Source organism: Babylonia areolata, chromosome 30, assembly GCF_041734735.1.
Source record: "Babylonia areolata isolate BAREFJ2019XMU chromosome 30, ASM4173473v1, whole genome shotgun sequence".
Lineage (NCBI taxonomy): Eukaryota > Metazoa > Mollusca > Gastropoda > Neogastropoda > Buccinidae > Babylonia > Babylonia areolata.
Genome location: NC_134905.1, coordinates 2,416,083 through 2,442,182, shown reverse-complemented (window position 1 = coordinate 2,442,182; position 26,100 = coordinate 2,416,083). Strand labels below are relative to the sequence as shown.

At 43.1% G+C, this 26,100-nt stretch overlaps 1 protein-coding gene across 7 annotated transcripts in view; it reads right to left on the bottom strand.

The window, feature by feature from the left end:
- LOC143275511 (glutamate-rich protein 6-like) overlaps positions 1-26,100 on the bottom strand; it is a 67,258-nt gene that overhangs the window by 536 nt on the left and 40,622 nt on the right. For 4 of the 7 annotated variants that reach the window (XM_076579671.1, XM_076579670.1, XM_076579674.1 and 1 more), the window contains 7 exons: positions 19,317-19,385; positions 15,434-15,591; positions 14,190-14,275; positions 10,682-10,834; positions 8,710-8,938; positions 4,923-5,002; positions 1-3,065 (listed from right to left, as the gene is read on the bottom strand). The exon at positions 1-3,065 is cut by the window's left edge and continues 536 nt beyond it. In XM_076579671.1, the coding sequence (XP_076435786.1) occupies positions 2,861-3,065; positions 4,923-5,002; positions 8,710-8,938; positions 10,682-10,834; positions 14,190-14,275; positions 15,434-15,591; positions 19,317-19,385 (980 nt within the window). In that variant the 3' untranslated portion in view covers positions 1-2,860. The remainder of the gene's footprint in view (positions 3,066-4,922; positions 5,003-8,709; positions 8,939-10,681; positions 10,835-14,189; positions 14,276-15,433; positions 15,592-19,316; positions 19,386-26,100) is intronic. The other 3 variants (XM_076579673.1, XM_076579676.1, XM_076579677.1) reach the window with 1 other exon arrangement.

The following is a 26,100-nucleotide window of genomic DNA, read 5'->3' as shown; positions in this document are numbered from 1 at the left end:
TGATCAACGTTTTCTCTGTAATTCCCAACCATAAATCATGATCAACGTTTTCTCTGTAATCCCCAACCATAAATTATGATCAACGTTTTCTCCGTAATTCCCCACCATAAATCATGCTCAACGTTTTCTCTGTAATTCCCCAACCATAAATCATGATCAACGTTTTCTCTGTAATCCCCAACCATAAATCATGATCAACATTTTCACTGTAATCACCCACCATAAATCATGATCAACGTTTTCACTGTAATCCTCCACCATAAATCATGATCAACGTTTTCACTGTAATCCTCCACCATAAATTATGGTCAACGTTTTCTCTGTAATCCCCAACCATAAATTATGGTCAACGTTTTCTCTGTAATCCCCAACCATAAATTATGGTCAACATTTTCCACACCATAAATTATTATCAAAGTTTTCTCTGTAATCCCCAACCGTAAATCATGATCAACGGTTTCTCTGTGATTCCACACCATAAATTATGATCATTTTCTCTGTAATTCCACACCATAAATTATGATCATTTTCTCTGTAATTCGACACCATAAATTATTATCATTTTCTCTGTAATTCCACACCATAAATTATGATCATTTTCTCTGTAATTCCACACCATAAATCATGATCATTTTCTCTGTAATTCCACACCATAAATCATGATCATTTTCTCTGTAACTCGACACCATAAATTATGATCATTTTCTCTGTAATTCCACACCACACCATAAATCATGATCAAAAGTTTTCTCTGCTATACCCTACCATAAATTATGATCATTTTCTCTGCTATACCCTACCATAAATTATGATCATTTTCTCTGTAACTCCACACCATAAATCATGATCAAAAGTTTTCTCTGCTATACCCCACCATAAATCATGAGCAACATCAGACTCCTGTGTTGTTGTTTATCACACAGACACTGATCATCTCCCGTGATGCTCAACACAATATCTGAACAACGGAAAGATAACTGAGACCTAGAAATAATCATACGTCTGAAAATCAAATGCAGAAAAATGCCCATAAGGCAAACATTTGTATCTACAAAACTGACAAGTACTGACTGTCAGGGGTACACCATGTAAATGTTATAGGTAAACATATGCCTCTTTGTCTTTATACTGCCTATAAAAATATTTTTACATTCATATATAATGCTTTAGTGATCTTTGAAAAAAAATATATCACAAGTATGTATATATCTTTAATGCTTTACTGGTTTCAGAGAAAAAAAAAACATTCTCCAAAACTTATCAAGCGTGTCAAACTCTTCATGTCACAAAATTTCATGACGGAACTGACAGGAGAAAGGGGGCTACTTCTGCTTATAAATAATCTATACACATTATGCACACATGTAAAAATAATCAGATGTCAAATGCATCATATAATCTTGTTTGTTTGTTTGTTTTGTTGTTGTAGTAGTAAAAAAAATTAGCTGTTGTTGTTGTTGTTGTTGAAATGATCCAATAATGTTGCTCATCATCACTGCTATGGAGTCTGGAACCAAGTCATCAAAAAAAAAATTTCTTCCTAATCACGAGTTAGGAAGTAAATGCCACACAAAAGCTTGGCAAAGACAGAGCAAGACGGTAATGCACTTGTCTCAGAAATGGGGGCCACTGTGAAATGAGTAATTAGCTCCAGCATTACATATAGAATCCGATTGGCTAGCAGACGGCGGGCTATTAGCCAGACGTCTTATCACCGAGTTACAACAAAACTTTGGCCCAGAGGAGCAAACAGACAGGTCTGGTTTGCATCAGTTTGACGTGGTACAGTATATGATACTAAATTCTGTTTCACAAGGCTTTGGCTGTCTACATCAGCTTATGGTGGACGGACAAAGAGAGCAAAGGGAAACAATGAAGCAAAGAGAACGACAAGAGCTTGGCTTCCAACTGAAGACTGTCCATTCTGGCTTTGTCTAGGAAGCGAGAGAACCTGAGGGCGCTGGTTCGAATCACGGCTCAACCGCCGATATTTTCTCCCCCTCCACTACACCTTGAGTGGTGGTCTGGACGCTAGTCATTCGGATGAGACGATAAACCGAGGTCCCGTGTGCAGCATGCACTTAGCGTTCGTAAAAGAACCCACGGCAACAAAAGGGTTGTTCCTGGCAAAATTCTGTAGAAAAATCCACTTCCACAGGAAAAACAAACAAATCTGCACGCAGGAAAAAAAAAAGAAAAAAAAAAAGGGTGGCGCTGTAGTGTAGCGACGTGCTCTCCCTGGGAAGAGCAGCCCGAATTTCACACAGAGAAATCTGTTGTGATAAAAAGGAATACAAATACAAAATACAGATGTCCAGTTGACTGTCACTCACTTCCTGTGATGCAGGGCCTGTATACCGTGCACAAATATATAATGTCCAGCAGGAATTGTTTCCAGTGAACCAATGTATAATGTCCATCTGACTATTACTCAGTTCCTATGATGCAGGAATAACACTGCACCAATAATATAGTATAATTTTAAAAAAACAACAAAAAAACCAAAAGCTTTTTGGCCAATTTCAGAATGTGGACACAAACTGACAGAAGTGCAGCAGCAAAATTTCTGTATTTTGACACAAATGTCTTTTTGGAATTTTCTGACTGTACACAGCAATGTACTCCCCAACAACTCTGATTGTAGAAGAAATACATGAATGCAAAAAACAAAAACCTTTGGCCATGGACAGAAACATACTCAAACAACAACAAAATATCTGATCATTCACAGATCTGTCCGGGGGGGGGACGGAACTGAAGGGGGAAGAAAGGGGAGTGAGACAATGCTGGACACCTGAGGCGCTGACCAGACAAGGGCCATAACCCCAGGCCCCTCCCAGTACAGTCAAGGGCAGTCAGGTCAGTTGACGGAGACGACAGGGAAGGCATTGTTCTTTCCCTTGGGGGCCTTGCCGTCGGCACTGCCTCGAAGAGAGGCGGACAACTCTTTCCTCATCTTCTCATTCCTGTGCATCTTGGACGTCACGTGCAGGGGCGGCAAGATCTTATCCACCTTGGGCGACTTGGGGAACTTGAGCAACACCGAAACCTTGCTGAGGATGTTTCTGGAACACGGGGGAAAACATGGGCAGTGTTCGTTACCGTCTATAACACGTACAATTACCGTATATTACACACATTTACCATCCATAACACACAATTACCATACCATCTGTAACACACAATTACCATCTGTAACACACAATTACCTTCACAATTACCATCTATAACACACAATTACCCTCACAATTACCATCTATAACACACAATTACACTCTATAACACACAATTACTCTCACAATTACCATCTATAACACACAATTACTCTCACAATTACCATCTATAACACACAATTACCCTCACAATTACCATCTATAACACACAATTACCATCTATAACACACAATTACTCTCACAATTACCATCTATAACACACAATTACCCTCACAATTACCATCTGTAACACACAATTACCCTCACAATTACCATCTATAACACACAATTACCCTCACAATTACACAGATACACAGAAAACATGGGCTGTGTTCCTAACAGTCCATCCTTTGGTGTCATCTACTCTCCGGGAAAGCGTCAAGTTTAATCTGCCTTCTTCACAAGTCCGAGAGAGCGTCACGTCTGTCAGTGATGACAGAATCAATGACCAGCCTGTCGTAACGTCCATACATCCCCCACCATTCATCTCCTGCCCACCTCCAACCCCACAATGCCAGTAATTGAATGAGAGAGGATAACTGAATCTTTTTCGATTGGGGGCTGGCTCCTGAGTGGAGTGATGGCCTGGAGGTAACGCGTCCGCCTTGGAAGCGAGAGAATCTGAGTGCGCTGGTTTGAATCACAGCTCAGCCGCCGATATTTTCTCCTCCTCCACCAGACCTTGAGTGGTGGTCTGGATGCTAGTCATTCGGATGAGACGATAAACCGAGGTCCCGTGTGCTGCATGTATTTAGCGCACGTAAAAGAACCCACGGCAAAAAAAAGGGTTGTTCCTGGCAAAATTCAGTAGAAAAATCCACTTCGATAGGAAAAAACAAATAAAACTACATGCAGGAAAAATACAAAAAAAAAAAAAAAGGGTGGCGCTGTAGTGTAGCGACGCGCTCTCCTGGGGAGAGCAGCCCAAATTTCACACAGAGAAATCTGATGTGATAAAAAGAAATACAAATACAAATACAAACAAAATCTCTTTTTTTTCTTCTTTTTTTTTGCCTATCATTGCAAGTAAGAAATACAAATACAAACAAAATCTTTTTCTTTTTTTTTCTTTTTTTGCCTGTCATTGCAAGTAGGTCAGTGTGACCTACATACAGCCCACTGTCCTTTTGTGACTGGCTTTGACACGGAACAAGAGCAGGAGCAGTGTGTGTGTGCAGCGACAGATGTACCAGTGATGTACTCACTCCACCGTAGCGGTGCACACATAGTGCAGACGTACCAGTAATGTACTTACTCCACCCAAATGGTGGGTACCTGGTGCAGGTGTACCAGTGATGTACTTACTCCACCCTAGCCGTGCACACATAGTATAGATGCACCAGTCATGAATTTATTCCACTCTAGCGGTGCAAACAAAGTACAGATGCACCAGTGATGTACTCACTCCACCCTAGCGGTGCACACATAGTACAGATGTACCAGTGACGTACTCACTCCACCCTAGCGGTGCACACATAGTACAGATGCACCAGTGACGTACTCACTCCACCCTAGCGGTGCACACATAGTACAGATGTACCAGTGACGTACTCACTCCACCCTAGCGGTGCACACATAGTACAGATGTACCAGCGACATACTCACTCCACCCTAGTGGTGCACAAACATTGTGCAGATGTACCAGAGATGTACTCACTCCACCCTAGCGGTGCACACACACAGTGCACATGTATCAGTTCATATACTCACTCCACTCTAGCGGTGCGCTCATCGATGTACAGCTGATGTTCGTCGATCTCCTTGCGGGGAAGCAACTCTGGAGCCACCAGCTGGCAGGGTGAAAAGCGGTGATTGGTCAACATGCATGGCGTGAACAGACAGTGAACGCACAATGAACATGCTGCAGTGAACGTAACGCACATCATGCTAGAAAATGATCCTCTATGACTGCGTGTCAACAGCGAACGTACTTCTTCTTCTTCTGCGTTCACTCGTATGCACACGAGTGGGCTTTTACGTGTATGACCGTTTTTACCCCGCCATGTAGGCAGCCATACTCCGCTTTCGGGGGTGTGCATGCTGGGTATGTTCTTGTTTCCATAACCCACCGAACGCTGACATGGATTACAGGATCTTTAACGTGCGTATTTGATCTTCTGCTTGCATATACACACGAAGGGGGTTCAGGCACTAGCAGGTCTGCACATATGTTGACCTGGGAGATCGTAAAAATCTCCACCCTTTACCCACCAGGCGCTGTCACCGTGATTCGAACCCGGGACCCTCAGATTGACAGTCCAACGCTTTAACCACTCGGCTATTGCGCCCGTCGTGCGAACGTACATAATGCTAAAAAATAATCATTCATGAAATGAGCAACAGACAAACGTGAAGCGAAATACTAACAAACAAACACAGTGAACATATCATATACCATGTGAAGAATGAACATCCATCATGTGAACATATCACATGCTAACAATCGTCACACATCATGCTAACAACAGATACACATCGTGTCATCAATGAACACACATCGCGCTAACAACAACAAAAAACCACACATGCTAACAATAAACACACATCATGCTAACAATAAACACACATCATGCTAACAATAAACACACTAACAATAAACACGCATCATGCTAACAATAAACACACATCATGCTAACAATAAACACACTAACAATAAACACACATCATGCTAACAATAAACACACATCATGCTAACAATAAACACACATCATGCTAACAATAAACACACTAACAATAAACACACATCATGCTAACAATAAACACACTAACAATAAACACACATCATGCTAACAATAAACACACATCATGCTAACAATAAACACACTAACAATAAACACACATCATGCTAACAATAAACACACATCATGCTAACAATAAACACGCATCCCATACAAAAAAAAAAAAAAAAAAAAAATCAAACGTCACAGGAATACATATGTGAAGGGGGCAAGGACCACACATGGTGTGGACACAGCACAAAGTGTTTGACGAGTGACCGCACGATGTGATGAAACAAACTTGAATTAACTCATTCCCACTCGGAAGACGCGCCGCCAACCACCGCGTTTCCGCTTTGAGAATCCCGGAAGACCACTGAAACCGGATTCGGGTCACCATTTTCTCGGTTCGATATCCCATAAACCTTTACTTTTATGCAAATGAGCGAGATCTGACGCGAGACTTCCGTTCTAAAACCGCCATTTGCAATTAACAGCCTGTTGATCGGTGCGGTAGTTTCTGAGCTAGGACTTTTTGAAAACTGTGGAAAATTCAGTCAGTCATCAACGGAAAGTGGCAGCGGAGAACAACCATGAGTGGTGGTACAGCGTTATGGGCCACACAGATGATGAACAAAGTGATTCTGAAGGGTTCGAACGCAGTGAGATGGTGAAATATGATTCGGACTCTGATGTCGATCTGAACCTGGTGGTGAACAATGAAGAACTTCTTCGTCAGTTACAAATCAGACTCATCGTTGGAAGATGCAGAAGATGAGAATGGTGATGACTGTTAAATTGTGGTGCTTAGAGCCTCGTTGACCACTGAGGCCATCTCAAGGGTATCGCCAAGCACTATGTGATGGACAACACACCACACCATACATCTTCTCTCCAAGACAACATAACAAGACCCAAAGCAAAACAAGAACACAATCCCAGAATCACACACAGATCTAACCTTGAGCCTGGCGCTGACACTGCATCGACAGTAAAGTCACGCCACTATGTGATGGACAACAAACCATACACACACATCTTCTTCCCTCCTCTCTGAGAGGCAGCATAACAGCAAGACCCCAAACAACAACGACAAGAACAACAATCCCAGAATCCCACATAGATCTAACCTTAAGCCTGGCGCTGACACTGAATCGACAGGAAAGTGACCCCACTATGCGACAAACAACAAAACCACACCACACAATACATCTGCTCTCCAAGACATCAGACAACAGCAAGACCTAAAACACAATAAAAACAACAATCCCAGAATCCTGCTTCCTGACCTTACCTTGACCCTGGCGCCGACACTGAATCGACAGGAAAGTCACGCCACTATGTGACGGACAACACACCGCACCATGTGACATGTGGAGTGATGGCCCAGAGGTAACGCGTCCGCCTAGAAAGTGAGAGAATCTGAACGCGCTGGTTCGAATCACGGCTCAGCCGCCGATATTTTCTCCCCCTCCACTAGACCTGGAGTGGTGGTCTGGACGCTAGTCATTCGGATGAGACGATGAACCGAGGTCCCGTGTGCAGCATGCACTTCGCGCACGTAAAAAACCCCACGGCAACAAAAGTGTTGTTCCTGGCAAAATTCTGTAGAAAAATCCACTTCGATACGAAAAACAAATAAAACTGCACGCAGGAAAAAAAAATTTTAAATGGGTGGTGCTGTAGTGTAACGACGCGCTCTCCCAGGGGAAAGCAGCCCGAATTTCACACAGAGAAATCTGTTGTGATAAAAAGAAATACAAATACAAATACAAAATATAATAAACCATACATACATCTTCTCTCCGAGAGACAACGTAACAGCAAGACCCCAAACAACAACGACAAGAACAACAATCCCAGAATCCAACAGCAACTAACCTAGAGCCTGGCGCCGACGCTGATTCGACAGGAAAGTGACACCACTATGTGATGGACTTCTTCTTCTGCGTTCACTCGTATGCACACGAGTGGGCTTTTACGTGTATGACCGTTTTTACCCCGCCATGTAGGCAGCCATACTCCGTTTTCGGGGGTTATGTGATGGACAACACACCACACTGAGCAGTGTCGCTGACACCATGTGACAACCAACAAACCATATACATCTTCACCTCTCCGAGAGACAGACAACAAAACAACAAGACCCCAAACAACACAACAACAACAACAACACCAATCCCAGAATCCCCGCTCGGACTGAGCAGTGTCGCTGATGCTAAATCGACAGGAAAGTGACCCCATGATGTGATGGACGAGAAACCCCACATCTTTTTCTCTCCAACACAACACAACAACAAGACCCCCAAACAAACAGTATCAGTATCAGTATCAGTAGCTCAAGGAGGCGTCACTGCGTTCGGACAAATCCATATACGCTACACCACATCTGCCAAGCAGAGGCCTGGCCAGCAGCGTAACCCAACACGCTTAGTCAGGCCTTGAGAAAATAAAATAAAATAAAATAAAATATAATAAATAAATGAATGAATAAATAATAACTATAATGTAAAAAAAAAAAAGAACAACAAAAAAACTATAATGTAAAAATAAAATAAAATAAAATATATATTTTTTTTTTTAAATAAATAAAAATAAATAAATAAAAATAAACAAAATAAACAAACAAACAACGACAATCCCAGAATCCCAAAATAAAATAAAAATAATAATAATAAAAAAAGATTTAAAAAAAATAAATAAATAAAAATAAAAAAATAAATAAAAATAAATAAACAAACAAACAAACGACAATCCCAGAGTCCCACAACCTGACTGACCTTGAGCCTGGCGCCGACGCTGAATCGACAGGACCGACGGGAGGACATGAAGGTGAGAGCGATGGCCTCCTGACTCATGATGCGCACGCTCGTTTGGTGGTTGAGCCTCACGCACAGAGGCTGGAAGGGAGGCGCGTGCACGTGCGTCTCCTGGTCTTTCCACTGCCAGCGTCTCCGTTTGGCTCCAAACACGTCGGCTTCCATGCCTCCCAGCTGGTCGTAGTACAGTCTGTAACATGTCGCATGACATTTATATCACATCGTATCTCACATCACAGCACATTACATCATATCACATATCATTTCACGTCACGCATCGCTTCACACTAACATCTACACGGAGCGCATGCATCGTATCGAATCAGATCACGTGTCGTGTCGCATCTCGTATCATTTTCACATCGCATTTATGACGTCACTTTACACACATCATATCACAGCACATATCACATCACACCGCACATCGTATTACATTACATCACAGCATTTTACATTATATATCATATCACATCACACATCATATCACACCACACATCATATTACGTTGTATCACATCATCACACATCATATCACCTATCACATCACATTTCATCACTTAGTCTGTACACATCACACATCGTCACACCACATCACCACATCACATAACACCACACCACATCACACATCATATCACATCACATAAAATCACACCACATCACACCACACCAGAGCACACCGTATCACACCACATCACATTACATCACACATCACATCAAACATCACATATCATATCAAAGAGGTCATTTTCCGTCTTCGGCCCAGCAACTTGGAATTCTCTGCCTATTGCTCTCAGACAAACAACTCATCTACATTTAAAGCAAATCTTTAAACTTATCTCTTTAAAAAATACTTGTCATAACTCAAACAGTGCTGTTGTCCCAGGCCCATGGCAATGTGAGTGTGAGTGGAGAGAATGGGGGTGGGTAGATGGATGGTGGTGGTGTGGTTCGAAAGGGAGAATGACCCGATTTTTACCCCTTTTACCTTTTCTAATTTTATTTTACAATTTTTACAAAATCTGTGGCATGCAGATTACAATTATGTTCCATTTTACAAGTATGTATTTTAAATGAAAATTGCTGTCATCTCAGCTGTTTAATCATGTGTGTGTCTGTGCGTGTGTGTTAGTGTGAGTGTTGGAGTGTAACAGTTGTAGTATTGATAGTATGTTACTTTGTGAGTTTTATGCATTGTGTTTATATAATAGAAATGATTCTGTTTTATGTTTATACTACTACTTTTTATATGCTTTCTTGTTTCACTTTAGGTACTGGATTGTAAAAGCGCGTACAGCTTGCTTATGCTTGTATTATAGCGCTATATAGAAATAAAATATTATAAATTATTATTATCATTATTATCATTATCATTATTATTATTATCATCATTATTATTATTATCATTATTGTTATTATTATTATTATCATCATTATTATTATCATTATTATTATTATTATCATTATTATTATTCTTACTATTATTATTATTATTATTAGTAGTAGTAGTATCATTATTTTTATTATTATTATCAATATTATTACTATTATTATCATTATTATTATTATCATTATTATTATCATTATATCATTATTATTATCATCCTTATTATTATTATTACTATCATTATTATTATTATCATTATTATTATCATCATCATCATCACATCACACGTCACTGAACACAGCGACACACGATGAACGCGTCGTGCCCGCGAAGACCGACCCACCTGACGTTCCCGTTATCATTATTATTATTATCATTATTATTATCATTATCATTATTATCACATCACATGTCACTGAACACAGCGACACACGATGACCACGTCGTGCCCGCGAAGACCGACCCACCTGACGTTCCAGTTATCATTATTATTATCATCATCATCACATCACATGTCACTGAACACAGTGATGCACGAAGACCGACCCACCTGACGTTCCCGTTGAGGAAGTAGATACATCCGAACCCGGAGGGGTCAAAGTTGGCCAGGATGTGACCCTCAGGGCTGTCGTCCTGGACGATGTAGCTGTACTGGCCCAGGCTGACGCTGCTGATCAGGATCGCTACACGACCTGACGGGTAACTGCCCGGTCGTCAAGGACAATGTGTGCACGTCCTACAGTCTTCAGTTTCGGTTTCAGTTTCTCAAGGAGGCGTCACTTCGATCCGACAAATCCACACACACACACACACACACACACACACACACTACACCACATCTAGCTATGCAGATGCCTGACCAGCAGCATAACCCAATGTACTTAGTCAGGCCTTGAGTGCATACGTATGTATTTGTGTATTTGTATTTGTATTTCTCAGATTTCTCTGTGTGTGAAATTCGGGCTGCTCTCCCCAGGGAGAGTGCGTCGCTACACTACAGCGCCACCCCTTTTTTTTTTTCCCCTGCGTGCAGTTTTATTTGTTTTTTTTCCTATCGAAGTGGATTTTTCTACAGAATTTTGCCAGGAACAACCCTTTTGTTTCCGTGGGTTCTTTTACACGGGACCTCGGTTTATCGCCTCATCCGAATGACTAGCGTTCAGACCACCGCTCAAGGTCTAGTGGAGGGGGAGAAAATATCGGCGGCTGAGCTGTGATTCGAACCAGCGCACTCAGATTCTCTCGCTTCCTAGACGGATGCGTTACCTCTAGGCCATCACTCCACTACATTACACTACACCACATCTAGCTAGGCAGATGCCTTATTCAGGCCTCGAGTGCATGTGTATGTAGTTGTGTACCAATCAGAGGTGATTTCTTTTACAGAATTCTGCCAGAAGAGACACCACTTTTTTTTTTGTTGCCGTGGGTTCTTTTTTCACTGAGCCCAGTGCACGCTGTACACGGGACCTGGGTTTATCACCTCATCCTAATGACCATAAGTATGGTCAGGTTGGTTTTCCAGTCAAACTTAGGAGAAAGGGCGAGAGCGGGATTCGAACCCAGACCCGGACGGGGGCAATAGCCGAGTGGTTAAAGCGTTGGACTGTCAATCTGAGGGTCCCGGGTTCGAATCACGGTGACGGCGCCTGGTGGGTAAAGGGTGGAGATTTTTACGATCTCCCAGGTCAACATATGTGCAGACCTGCTCAGTGCCTGAACCCCCTTCGTGTGTATATGCAAGCAGAAGATCAAATACGCACGTTAAAGATCCTGTAATCCATGTCAGCGTTCGGTGGGTTATGGAAACAAGAACATACCCAGCATGTACACCCCCCCGAAAACGGAGTATGGCTGCCTACATGGCGGGGTAAAAACGGTCATACACGTAAAAGCCCACTCGTGTGCATACGAGTGAACGCAGAAGAAGAAGAAGAATCCAGACCCGCATGTTCACTGTACTGGCAGATGAACATAACACAGTGGCAGATGAACATAACACAGTGGCAGATGAACATAACACAGTGGCAGATGAACATAACACAGTGGCAGATGAACATAACACAGTGGCAGGATGACAAAGTACAATGACAGAGCACAGAGTGACACAGTGACAAAGAAAACAGTCAAAGAATAATGAAGTGACACAGTAACAGAATGACAAAGTGTAGAGCAACAGAATGATTAAGGGGCACAATGACAAATTAACAGTGATAGAACGATGAAGTGACACAGTAACAGAATGACAAAGTGACACAATGACAAAGTAAAGAGTAACAGAATGACAAAGTGAAAGAACGACAGAATGACAAACTGACAGAATGACAAAGTGACAAAGTAAAGAGTGATCAAATGACAAAGTGAAAGAACGACAGAATGACAAACTGAGAAAATGACAAACAAAGTGACAAAGTAAAGAGTGACTAAATGACAAACTGAAAGAACGACAGAATGGCAAACTGAGAGAATGACAAAGTGACAAAGTAAAGAGTGACTAAATGACAAACTGAAAGAACGACAGAATGGCAAACTGAGAGAATGACAAAGTGACAAAGTAAAGAGTGACCAAATGACAAACTGAAAGAACGACAGAATGACAAACTGAGAGAATGACAAAGTGACAAAGTAAAGAGTAACAGAATGACAAAGTGAAAGAACGACAGAATGGCAAACTGAGAGAATGACAAAGTGACAAAGTAAATAGTGACCAAATAACAAAGTGAAAGAAGGACAGAATGACAAACTGACAGAATGACAAAGTAAAGAGTAACCAAACGGCAAAAGTGAAAGAACGACAGAATGACAAACTGAGAAAATGACAAACAAAGTGACAAAGTAAAGAGTGACTAAATGACAAAGTGAAAGAACGACAGAATGACAAAGTGACAGAATGACAAAGTGACAAAGTAAAGAGTGATCAAATGACAAAGTGAAAGAACGACAGAATGACAAACTGAGAAAATGACAAACAAAGTGACAAAGTAAAGAGTGACTAAATGACAAAGTGAAAGAACGACAGAATGACAAACTGAGAGAATGACAAAGTGACAAAGTAAAGAGTGACTAAATGACAAAGTGAAAGAACGACAGAATGACAAACTGAGAGAATGACAAAGTGACAAAGTAAAGAGTGACTAAATGACAAACTGAAAGAACGACAGAATGGCAAACTGAGAGAATGACAAAGTGACAAAGTAAAGAGTGACCAAATGACAAAGTGAAAGAACGACAGAATGGCAAACTGAGAGAATGACAAAGTGACAAAGTAAAGAGTGACCAAATGACAAAGTGAAAGAACGACAGAATGGCAAACTGAGAGAATGACAAAGTGACAAAGTAAAGAGTGACCAAATGACAAAGTGAAATAACGACAGAATGACAAACTGACAGAATGACAAAGTGACAAAGTAAATAGTGACCAAATAACAAAGTGAAAGAAGGACAGAATGACAAACTGACAGAATGACACAGTGACACAGTGACAAAGTAAAGAGTGACCAAATAACAAAGTGAAAGGACAGAATGACAAACTGACAGAATGACACAGTGACAAAGTAAAGAGTGACCAAATGACAAAGTGGAAGAACGACAGAATGACAAACTGACAGAATGACACAGTGACAAAGTAAAGAGTGACCAAATAACAAAGTGAAAGAACGACAGAATGACAAACTGACAGAATGACAAAGTAAAGAGTGACTAAATGACAAAGTGAAAGAACGACAGAATGACAACAGAATGACAAAGTGACACAGTGACAAAGTAAAGAGTGACCAAATGACAAAGTGAAAGAACGACAGAATGACAAACTGACAGAATGACAAAGTGACAAAGTAAAGAGTGACCAAATGACAAAGTGAAAGAATGACAGAATGACAAACTGACAGATTGACAAAGTGACACAGTGACAAAGTAAAGAGTGACCAAATGACAAAGTGAAAGAATGACAGAATGACAAAGTGACACAGTGACAAAATGACACAATGACAAAGTAACACAGTGACAGACTGACAGCGAGGCAGGCAGAGAGTCAGCAGCGAAGCGGTGACCAAGGATACAGGACGTTTCCGGTGCCGTCAGGAAACATGGTGATGAACTTGGCCCCGTTGGGGTAGTACTTCTCTATCAGCTGTCTGCCTCGGACCTGAAAACAACCACACTGAGTCACCCCACTCACTGTGGACCTCAAAACACCCACACCCAGTCAGCATCTGAAAACACCCACAACCTGTCAGCATCTGAAAACACCCACACCCATTCACTTGCACTATCTGAGGATCTGAAAACACCCACACCCAGTCACTCGCACTATCTGAGGATCTGAAAACACCCACACCCTGTCAGCATCTGAAAACACCCACACCCATTCACTTGCACTATCTGAGGATCTGAAAACACACACAACCTGTCAGCATCTGAAAACACCCACACCCAGTCACTCGCACTATCTGAGGATCTGAAAACACCCACACCCTGTCAGCATCTGAAAACACCCACACCCAGTCACTCCACTCACTGTGGATCTGAAAACACCCACACCCAGTCAGCATCTGAAAACACCCACACCCAGTCACTCCACTCACTGTGGACCTGAAATCACCCACACCCAGTCAGCATCTGAAAACACCCACAACCTGTCAGCATCTGAAAACACCCACACCCAGTCAGCATCTGAAAACACCCACACCCATTCACTCGCACTATCTGAGGATCTGAAAACACCCACAACCTGTCAGCATCTGAAAACACCCACACCCAGTCACTCGCACTATCTGAGGATCTGAAAACACCCACAACCTGTCAGCATCTGAAAACACCCACACCCAGTCACTCGCACTATCTGAGGATCTGAAAACACCCACACCCAGTCAGCATCTGAAAACACCCACACCCAGTCACTTGCACTATCTGAGGATCTGAAAACACCCACACCCAGTCACTCCACTCACTGTGGATCTGAAAACACACGCAATCAATCACACACACACACACACACACAACTCCCATTTCCAGAAGCGATCACAGCTGTATGCAATGGTTCAAGGAACAATCTTAGTGTCACATCTCCCCCCCCCCTCCGCCCCCCAGCTCCCACCAACACCTATCCCCACCCCCCCTCACCCCCCACATACAGACACACACATTCTCAACCACCCACTTCCACGCTCACGCCCACACACACCCCTCCCCCCCTCACGCCCCCCCTCCCCCCAACACACACACAGCCACGCACACACACACATACACCCACACCACACACTCACTCACCACCCCCCCTACCCCCCAACCCCAACACACTCACATTTCCAGAGGCGATCATGGCCGGGTGTAGAGGCTCGGGCACAAAGACCTCAGTGTCAGCGTCTTCGGCGTCGAGGGGTGATGGGGGTCGCAGGGTCCACCCCTCCTCCAGACAGCGCTGAGACGACAGCTGATAGTTGATGGTCTTCATCTGGCGTGCTGCATCATGGCACCGTCACGTCATGGTTAGTCTGGGGCTGGTTTTTTTTCTGTTTTTCTTTTCTTTCTTTTTTTTTCTCTCTCACTATCATCTGTCATGCTATTGGGTTTGTTGGGTTTGCGTGTGAGTGACTGGTGCGAAAGAGCTTTGATTTTGTCTCAACACAAGATTCAGCGCTATATAAATACCATTATTATTATTATTATTATTATTCACAGCACAGTGACGCCTTCACATTATGGTTATTGTGGGTTTTCTATCATCTGTCATGCTGTATACAACACAGTGATACCTTCACATACTGGTTATTGTGGGTTTTGTATCATCTGTCATGCTGTATACAATACAATGATACCTTCACATACTGGTTATTGTGGGTTTTCTATCATCTGTCATGCTGTATACAATACAATGATACCTTCACATACTGGTTATTGTGGGTTTTGTATCATCTGTCATGCTGTATACAATACAATGATACCTTCACATACTGGTTATTGTGGGTTTTGTATCATCTGTCATGCTGTATACAATACAGTGATACCTTCACATACTGGTTATTGTGGGTTTTGTATCATCTGTCATGCTGTATACAATACAATGATACCTTCACATACTGGTTATTGTGGGTTTTCTGTCATCTGTCATGCTGTATACAACACAGTGATACATTCATTTTATGGTTATCGTTGGGGGGCGGGGGGGAGGGCATGGGGGGATGGGGGGAGGGGTTGGAGGGGGTCTGTCATCTGGGTTTTCTATCTGTTTGGGGTTTCTAACATCTGTCATGCTGTTCACATCACAGTGATGTCATCATTCCATGGTTATCGATGGGTTTGTTGTCTGTTTAGGGTTTTCTATCATCTGTTTGGGGTTTCTAACATCTGTCATGCTGTTCACAGCATATCGACACACCATCATGGTTATTGTGAGGTTTTTTGGGGGGTTCTATCATCTGTTTGGATTTTCTACCATCTGTCATGCTGTTCACATCACAGCGACAATACCATATCACAGTACCATCTGCCACACAGAACCAAACGGCCCTGTTAAAGGACCTCAGTACCATCTGCCACACAGAGCCAAACGGCCCTGTTAAAGGACCACAGTACCATCTATCACAAAGAGCCAAACGGCCCTGTTAAAGGACCTCAGTACCATCTACCACACAGAGCCAAACGGCCCTGTTAAAGGACCTCAGTACCATCTACCACACAGAGCCAAACGGCCCTGTTAAAGGACCTCAGTACCATCTATCACACAGAACCAAACGGCCCTGTTAAAGGACCTCAGTACCATCTATCACACAGAGCCAAACGGCCCTGTTAAAGGACCTCAGTACCATCTACCACACAGAACCAAACGGCCCTGTTAAAGGACCTCAGTACCATCTGCCACACAGAACCAAACGGCCCTGTTAAAGGACCTCAGTACCATCTGCCACACAGAGCCAAACGGCCCTGTTAAAGGACCACAGTACCATCTATCACAAAGAGCCAAACGGCCCTGTTAAAGGACCACAGTACCATCTACCACACAAACAGCTCTGTTAAAGGACCACAGTACCATCTACCACACAAACAGCGCTGTTAAAGGACCTAAGTACCATCTACCACACAAACAGCGCTGTTAAAGGACCTAAGTACCATCTACCATACAAACAGCGCTGTTAAAGGACCACAGTACCATCTACCACACAAAGAGCGCTGTTAAAGGACCTAAGTACCATCTACCATACAAACAGCTCTGTTAAAGGATCTCAACACCATCTACCACACAGAACTAAACAGCCCTGCTAAAGGACCTCAGTACCATCTACCACACAGAACCAAACGGCCCTGTTAAAGGATCACAGAACCTTCTACCACAAAAACAACCCTGTTTGAGGGACCACAGAATCATCTACCACACAGAACTAAACAGCCTTGTTAAAGGACCTCAGTACCATCTACCACACACACAAACCAAGCTTTGTTAAAAGGCGGAAGCCACTTTCCTACCACTTCATTCCTCATCTCCTCTTTCAACAACATCCCCTGCCACTTCAGCTGCAGCAGCAAGAGAAACCTACAGCTTCCACATCTACCCCCTACCTACTCCCCCCCCAAGAAAAACTCCACGCTCAAAAACAAAAGCGTACACAGACACCTGTACAGAGTGTTGAAAGCACTTCTTCATCACCATCCTGAACAGCAGAAGCAAACTGTAACATACAAGGACAACATGTCGCAAGGATTGCTGAGAAATAAATCTCCCTTTTCACGGCTATGTCCCTGTTGAGGTTGTGTGTCCAGTGATGTCATCAAACTTGTGTCGCAGGGGCTGAACCAAGTGGTTGTGTGTGTCCAGTGATGTCATCAAACTTGTTTCACAAGGGATGAACCAAGTGGTTGTGTGTGTCCAGTGATGTCATCAAACTTGTGTCACAGGGGTTGAACCAAGTGGTTGTGTGTGTCCAGTGATGTCATCAAACTTGTGTCACAAGGGTTGAAACAAGTGGTTGTGTGTCCAGTGATGTCATCAAACTTGTGTCACAAGGGTTGAACCAAGTGGTTGTGTGTGTCCAGTGATGTCATCAAACTGTCACAAGGGTTGAACCAAGTGGTTGTGTGTGTCCAGTGATGTCATCAAACTTGTGTCACGGGGGCTGAACCAAGTGGTTGTGTGTCCAGTGATGTCATCAAACTTGTTTCACAAGGGTTGAACCAAGATGTTGTGTGTCCCGTGATGTCATCAAACTGTGTCACAGGGGATGAACCAAGTGGTTGTGTGTGTCCAGTGATGTCATCAAATGTGTCACAAGGGTTGAACCAAGTGGTTGTGTGTATCCAGTGATGTCATCAAACTTGTGTCACAGGGGTTGAAACAAGTGGTTGTGTGTCCAGTGATGCCATCAAACTCTCACAAGGGCTGAACCAAGATGGTCATCACCAATTCTAGGATGGCAAAGCTCAACCTACAAGACCACCAGTGTGCTTTCCAACAATCCAACAACACTCTACTGCCCAGATGAAGAAAAAACAAAACCGTTGATCGCTGGACCTCTTAAAACAAAGTTAAAAATAACAATAGGTGGAGTAAAATCAAAGGTACCTTCAGATGAAGATAAAATGTTTCGAGTCTTTGACTCTTTGTCAAGTGCCCAGATCTTCACCACACCAAACCACCAGAAAACTAACACATCAATCAATCAATGACCTGCCAGACACACAGTACACACATCCCACACCCCCAACACTGGGCACCAAAAAAAAAAAAAAAAAGCCAGCCAAACCAAGCAAGCTGTCACGCCATGTAGTTAACTACGAGCAGAACCAGCCAGCCACACACAGCAATGTCGGACTGTCCTAAAGGCCGCCAGAAGCAGTACGGTTCCCCAGCAGCAAGGCAGCGGAGATCCTACACTTGACATCGCGCTCTTCATGCCAAGCAAGCAAGCAGATGACCAACACAGCAACGCCGGACCCAGGAAGCCTCAAGAACAGGCACAACAGCAGTGAAGACACTATGGCCCCCACAGGGCGCCAAAGGTCCAACCAAGCAAACAGCCAAACCAGCAGACTGGCGGACACAGCAACGCCAGACCAGAAAGCAGCATGAAAACAGCCACGACAGCAGCGGAGAGCCTAAGTCTCCATCGTGGCCACCAAAAGCCCACAAAGCAAGCGGATCCACTGGAACCATCTAACTAGGTATCAGCGCCGTGATGACCACCCATACTGACAGGTAGAGTTACGTCCCGTGGAGCCAGTAGGCGTGGCCAGCAGATCCTGAACTTTCTTGGGGACCGCCTCTGACACACACAGGTCACAAGGTCAGGGGGCACAAGGTCAGGGGGTCGGGTCAAGGGGCGCTTGAAGGTCAGACGGTCAGGGGGTGTTCAAGGAGATGAAGGGCAATGAGTCTGGGGAAAAGTGAAACTTGATGGTGCTCTGATCGATGGTAAGGGTTGTTATACACGTGTGTGTGTGTGTGTGTGTGTGTGCGTGCGTGCGTGCATGTGTGTGTTTGTGAGTGTGTTCAAATGCATTGTGTTGTCTTTTGTATGGGGGGTAGGCTGGGGGGTCTGGGGGGGGGGGAGGTGAGAACAAAAAAAGACTTCAACTGTATTCACTCATTCAATCATTCATGCATTCCTTTTTTCTTTCTTTCCTTCTTTCTTCTGCTCAACATCTTTACACTACAGGTAAGATTAGTCCATAGAGTGCCATCTGCATAGTGAGATACATATATGTCATATCTAATCAGGACTGTTTGATGGACAAACAGAAAAAAACAACAACCCATCAACATTACATATACATGTGCTCTGGCACCACACAACAAAAAACCAATGCTTGCTATTCCACATATGTATCATCATTAATATTGATTATAAGTCCACCTATCCCACATACACATCATCATCAATATTGATTATATGTCCATCTATTCCAACATATATATCATCATCAACATTGATTATAAGTCCACCTGTCCCATATACATATCATCATCAACATTGATTATAAGTCTACCTGTCCCACATACATATCACCATCAACACTGATTATACGTCCACCTGTTCCAACATATATATCATCATCAACACTGATTATAAGTCCACCTATCCCATATACATATCATCAACATTGATTATATAAGTCCACCTTTGGTGCAATGATGTGAACTTTAACATGTACTTTTTCGTTCATTTTTGTTGTTGTTGCAATAAATGGTGATAATTGTAATAAATATAATAACCGTTTCTTCCACTTTTCAAACGGGACAATAATGTAATTTCTCAAGTGAGATAATAAAATGCACTTGACTTGAATACACAGCAAATCCTTTCAGGATCTCCTTTTCATGACGGACTTAGGCAGCAAATGACATCACCAACAATACTATACATTATATTCACTCTGGAAATGGTTAAAAAAAAATTAATTATACAAAGTCAAAGAGTTAATGAAAAATAAACAAACACCATGCAAACACTATCAGAAAACAAAAGCAAAACAAATAAAAAACAGTAAAAAAACAACAACAATAAAAAAATAAAAAAAAAATCAAATATGTGTCAGTGCACATCAAACCGTCACACAAGGAGGTGGAGGGGAGGAGGGGAGGGGGTCAGTTAGTGGTTAACTGATTGATGTCACACACTGTCCACGTCTGTTAACGCATTCCACACCGGTGAACACATCCGTAGATTAACACATGTCACTCTGTCCACTTCAGTTAACACATCCATAGGTTACACTCTTTGTGCACATCAGTGAACACATCCATAATTAACTCATTACGCTCCTCTGCCTAACATCAGTTAACACATCCATAAATTAACACATTACGCTCCTCTGTCAACATCAGTTAACACATCCATAAATTAACACATTACGCTCCTCTGTCAACATCAGTTAACACATCCATAAATTAACACATTACGCTCCTCTGCTAACATCAGTTAACACATCCATAATTAAATCATTACGCTCCTCTGCCAACATCAGTTAACACATCCATAAATTAACACATTATGCTCCTCTGCCAACATCAGTTAACACATCCATAATTAACTCATTACGCTCCTCTGCCAACATCAGTGAACACATCCATAAATTAACACATTATGCTCCTCTGCCAACATCAGTTAACACATCCATAATTAACTCATTACGCTCCTCTGCCAACATCAGTGAACACATCCATAATTAACTCATTACGCTCCTCTGCCAACATCAGTGAACACATCCATAAATTAACACATTACGCTGCTCTGCCAACACATCAGTTAACACATCCATAAATTAACACATTACGCTCCTCTGCCAACATCAGTGAACACATCCATAAATTAACTCATTACGCTCCTCTGCCAACATCAGTTAACAAATTTCACTGCACACCCACAGGCCCACCACACACTTCCGCAGAAAACACTGTTCGTCCGATTGTAAGAAAGGGGTTGACTATACAAACAGTGAGTGCAGTGTGTGTGACCAAAGCCCCGTTATAGTCTGGTGCTGGTCTGCGACAAGTCCATGTGACTGTCATCGCAATAGCTGCCGTTATTCACTCATACCTTTACTTGTGTAAACAGTATGATAGTCAGTCGTGTCCGACCGACTGTGACCAGCAGAACAGCAGAGCAAGCAACTGTTGTCCTGACTATCCGGGCTAGAAATTGATAATAGTGGAAAGTGTCTTGCCCAAGTTACCCCCCCCCCCCTCCTCTCTCCGCCAAGAGGGTTTTCGGACAGTCGGCGTTGGGATGGTTCCCAAAGGCCAACTAGCTCCCAAGGCAGCAGCACTAAGAGCCAGTGCAATCTTGCCTCCCAGTTTGAGAGTCATAGTCCTTCATGACTTCCCATTGAAGTGGAAAAACCAATAATCATACAGCTCTCACTTTGCTGTTGGCCCAACAGTAAGCCTGTCCGTACTTTCTTCCATTCAAATCACCTGTCCAGGCTTTCATTTAACTGCAGATTTATTTTTGGTGTTCATCAAGATAGCTTGTGAGCTGGCAAAGTTTAACACCTATTGGTAGATGCCCTTAATCCATTCCACCACGGGGAGTTTAACACCTATTGGTAGATGCCCTTAACCCATTCCACCCTGGGGAGTTGAACACCTATTGGTAGATGCCCTTAACCCATTCCACCCTGGGGAGTTGAACACCTATTGGTAGATGCCCTTAACCCATTCCACCCTGGGGAGTTAAACACCTATTGGTAGATGCCCTTAACCCATTCCACCCTGCAGAGTTTAACACCTATTGGTAGATACCCTTAACCCATTCCACCCTGGGGAGTTGAACACCTATTGGTAGATGCCCTTAATCCATTCCACCCTGGGGAGTTGAACACCTATTGGTAGATGCCCTTAACCCATTTAACCCTGGGGAGTAGAACACCTATTGGTAGATGCCCTTAACCCATTCCACCCTGGGGAGTTTAACACCTATTGGTAGATACCCTTAACCCATTCCACCCTGGGGAGTTGAACACCTATTGGTAGATGCCCTTAACCCATTTAACCCTGGGGAGTTGAACACCTATTGGTAGATGCCCTTAACCCATTTAACCCTGGGGAGTTGAACACCTATTGGTAGATGCCCTTAACCCATTTAACCCTGGGGAGTTGAACACCTATTGGTAGATGCCCTTAACCCATTCCGCCCCGCGGAGTTTACAGCCTCAGCAGGTTTCCCTGCCACACTGATGCAAAAACAACAAAAGTGTGCATGCAAAAAATATATACAGTTTTCCCTCCAAATTACCAGAGGACTCATCTGGAAATACTGTCAAAGTTAGATCCCCGCTTTCACGCCATACTGATCCCCCACCCTCTATCCCCCCAAAAAATCAGATAAGAAAATATACTGTTTTTTTCCCCAAAGTTACCTGTGCACACATCCAGAAACACTGTGGAAGTTAGCTCCCAGTTCTTTGTAGTTTATGCATAATATGTATAATCATGAAAAGTTTTTTTTTTAATTTTTTTTTTTTAACGAAATGAATTTTGACGCTAGAGCAATGTTTTGGGTACAGACAGAGCTGGATGAGTTAACTCTCTCCATGCGAAAGACACGACGTTAACAGCGTTTCACCCCAATTACCATCATCAAAATATTGCAAGAGGAAGGCTCTTATACTGAAGAGGTGAATGTGGACAAAGAATACCACAATTCTTACGACGGAAGCTAAAGGCTGGGTCATTCAGACAACCACTGGACATCTGTGTAGAGGAGAAGAGAGGACTGGCCGTACTGAGTGAGTTAAGGTGACTTAGTTGTTGAGGACTGCGGTCATGGTGTTCATCTATTTATTGGGATGCACACATTGTACAGGGAGAGACAGGGAGAGCCGGCGGTCGGATCATCATCGGTGCCACGGCCCCCCCCCCCAACTGCTGGAAACCACGGGACGGAGGACGGAGATGAGAAACACTTGACTTGATTGATTTTGCATTCAGTTTATTTGTGACAGTCAGTGTGTGCAGTCTGTGTACCATGCCTCCGTTTCTCCGATGAAGTGGGGGAGAGGGTCAGAAAGAAAGAAAGGAAGGAAGGAAGAGAGAAAGAAATGAAAGGAAAAGAAGAAGAAAGAAAGAAAGAAAGAAAGGAAGGAAGAGAGAAAGAAATGAAAGGAAAAGAAGAAGAAAGAAAGAAAGAGAGAAAGGAAGGAAGAGAGAAAGAAATGAAAGGAAAAGAAGAAGAAAGAAAGAAAGAGAGAAAGGAAGGAAGAGAGAAAGAAATGAAAGGAAAAGAAGAAGAAAGAAAGAAAGAAAGGAAGGAAGAGAGAAAGAAATGAAAGGAAAAGAAGAAGAAAGAAAGAAAGAAAGGAAGGAAGAGAGAAAGAAATGAAAGGAAAAGAAGAAGAAAGAAAGAAAGAAAGAAAGGAACAGAGAAAGAAATGAAAGGAAAAGAAGAAGAAAGAAAGAGAGAAAGGAAGGAAGAGGGAAAGAAAGGAAAGGAAAAGAAGAAGAAAGAAAGAAAGAGAGAAAGGAAGGAAGGAAGAGAGAAAGAAAGGAAAGGAAAGGATGAAGAAAGAAAACAAGTATGAAAGAAAGAAAGACAAGGAATAAGAAAGAAAGAAAGAAAGAGAGAGAGAGAGAAAGAAAAAAAACAAGGAAGAAACAGAGAGAGAAGGAAGGACGGAAAGAAGGAAAGAAAGAAAGAAAAATGACATGAACTAAGAGAGAAGGAAGAAAAAAGGAAAGAAAGAAGGGGGAAAAAAAGAACAGAAAAAATGAGACAGACAGGGAAATGAAAGACAGACAGACAGACAGACAGACACAGAGACATCTCCTGTGAAGGCAAACAGACAGACAGACAGGCAGGAACAGACAGACAGAGAGACATCTCCTGTGAAGACAGACAGACAGACATGGGCATGTGACCCCAAGTCAGGTGACACCAGTTGAGGTGTAGTGTGTTTGTTAACTACACATGGACACATCCACGCTTTCTGTTTCCCCCACCCGCCCCCTGCCCACACCCCACCCCCAAATCCCTACACTGCCTCACCACACAGTGAGACAGAGAAACAGGCAACACCAGTTGAGGTGAAGTGTGTTTGATAACACCAACAGATAAGCCTGCATGCCTACTCATCCGTCGGTCCGATGGGAGACTCCATCATCGACACATCAACGCTTCCTGTCCCTCCTAAATCCCTACACTGCCTCACCACACAGTGAGATAGAGAAACAGGCAACACCAGTTGAGGAGAAGTGTGTTTGTTAACTACACATCAACACATCAACGCTTCCTGTACCTCCTAAATCCCTACACTGCCTCACCACACAGTGAGATAGAGAAACAGGCAACACCAGTTGAGGAGAAGTGTGTTTGTTAACTACACATCAACACATCAACGCTTCCTCTCTCTCCTTAATCCCTACACTGCCACATCACCCTGTGAATTAGAGAAATAAGCAACACCAGTTGAGGTGAAGTGTGTTTGTTAACTACACATCGACACATCAACACTTCCTCTCTCTCCTTAATCCCTACACTGCCACATCACCCTGTGAATTAGAGAAACAAGCAACACCAGTTGAGGTGAAGTGTGTTTGACTACACATCGACACATCAATGCTTCCTGTACCTCCTAAATCCCTACACTGCCTCACCACACAGCGAGATAGAGAAACAGGCAACACCAGTTGAAGAGAAGTGTGTTTGATAACTACACATCAACACATCAACGCTTCCTGTACCTCCTAAATCCCTACACTGCCTCACCACACAGCGAGATAGAGAAACAGGCACACTACACTGCCTCACCACACAGCGAGATAGAGAAACAGGCAACACCAGTTGAGGTGAAGTGTGTTTGATAACTACACATCAACACTTCCTCTCTCTCCTAAATCCCAACACTACCTCATCACACAGTGAGATAGAGAAACAGGCAACACCAGTTGAGGTGAAGTGTGTTTGTTAACACCGACAGATAAGCCTGCCTGCCTACTCATCTGTCGGTCCCACGGGAGACTCCATCATCAACACATCAATGCTTCCTGTCCCCCCCCCCCCCCATCCCCCCCACTAAATTCCTACTTTGCCTCATCACACAGCGAGATAGAGAAACAAGCAAACACCAGTTGAGGTGAAGTGTGTTTGATAACACCAACAGATAAGCCTGCCTGCCTACTCATCTGTCGGTCCGACGGGAGACTCCATCATCAACACATCAACGCTTCCTGTCCCCTCCTAAATTCCTACACTGCCTCACCACACTCCGAGATAGAGAAAAAGACGACACTAGTTGAGGTGAAAACAGCCAATACCTCACACACTGCAAAGACTGCACCAGGTCCATACAACTTAGTCAGGACTGCTACAAGATGGTCAGACACTGAATGTCTTCTCTTTCATATATCCGGAGAGTTACTCTTCATTGGCATGCATTTATATTCACATACGTGTGTGTGTGTGTGTGTGTGTGTGTGTGTGTGTGTGTGTGTGTGTGTGTGTGTGTGTGTGCGTTCCTGTACGATGCTAGCATACACAAGTT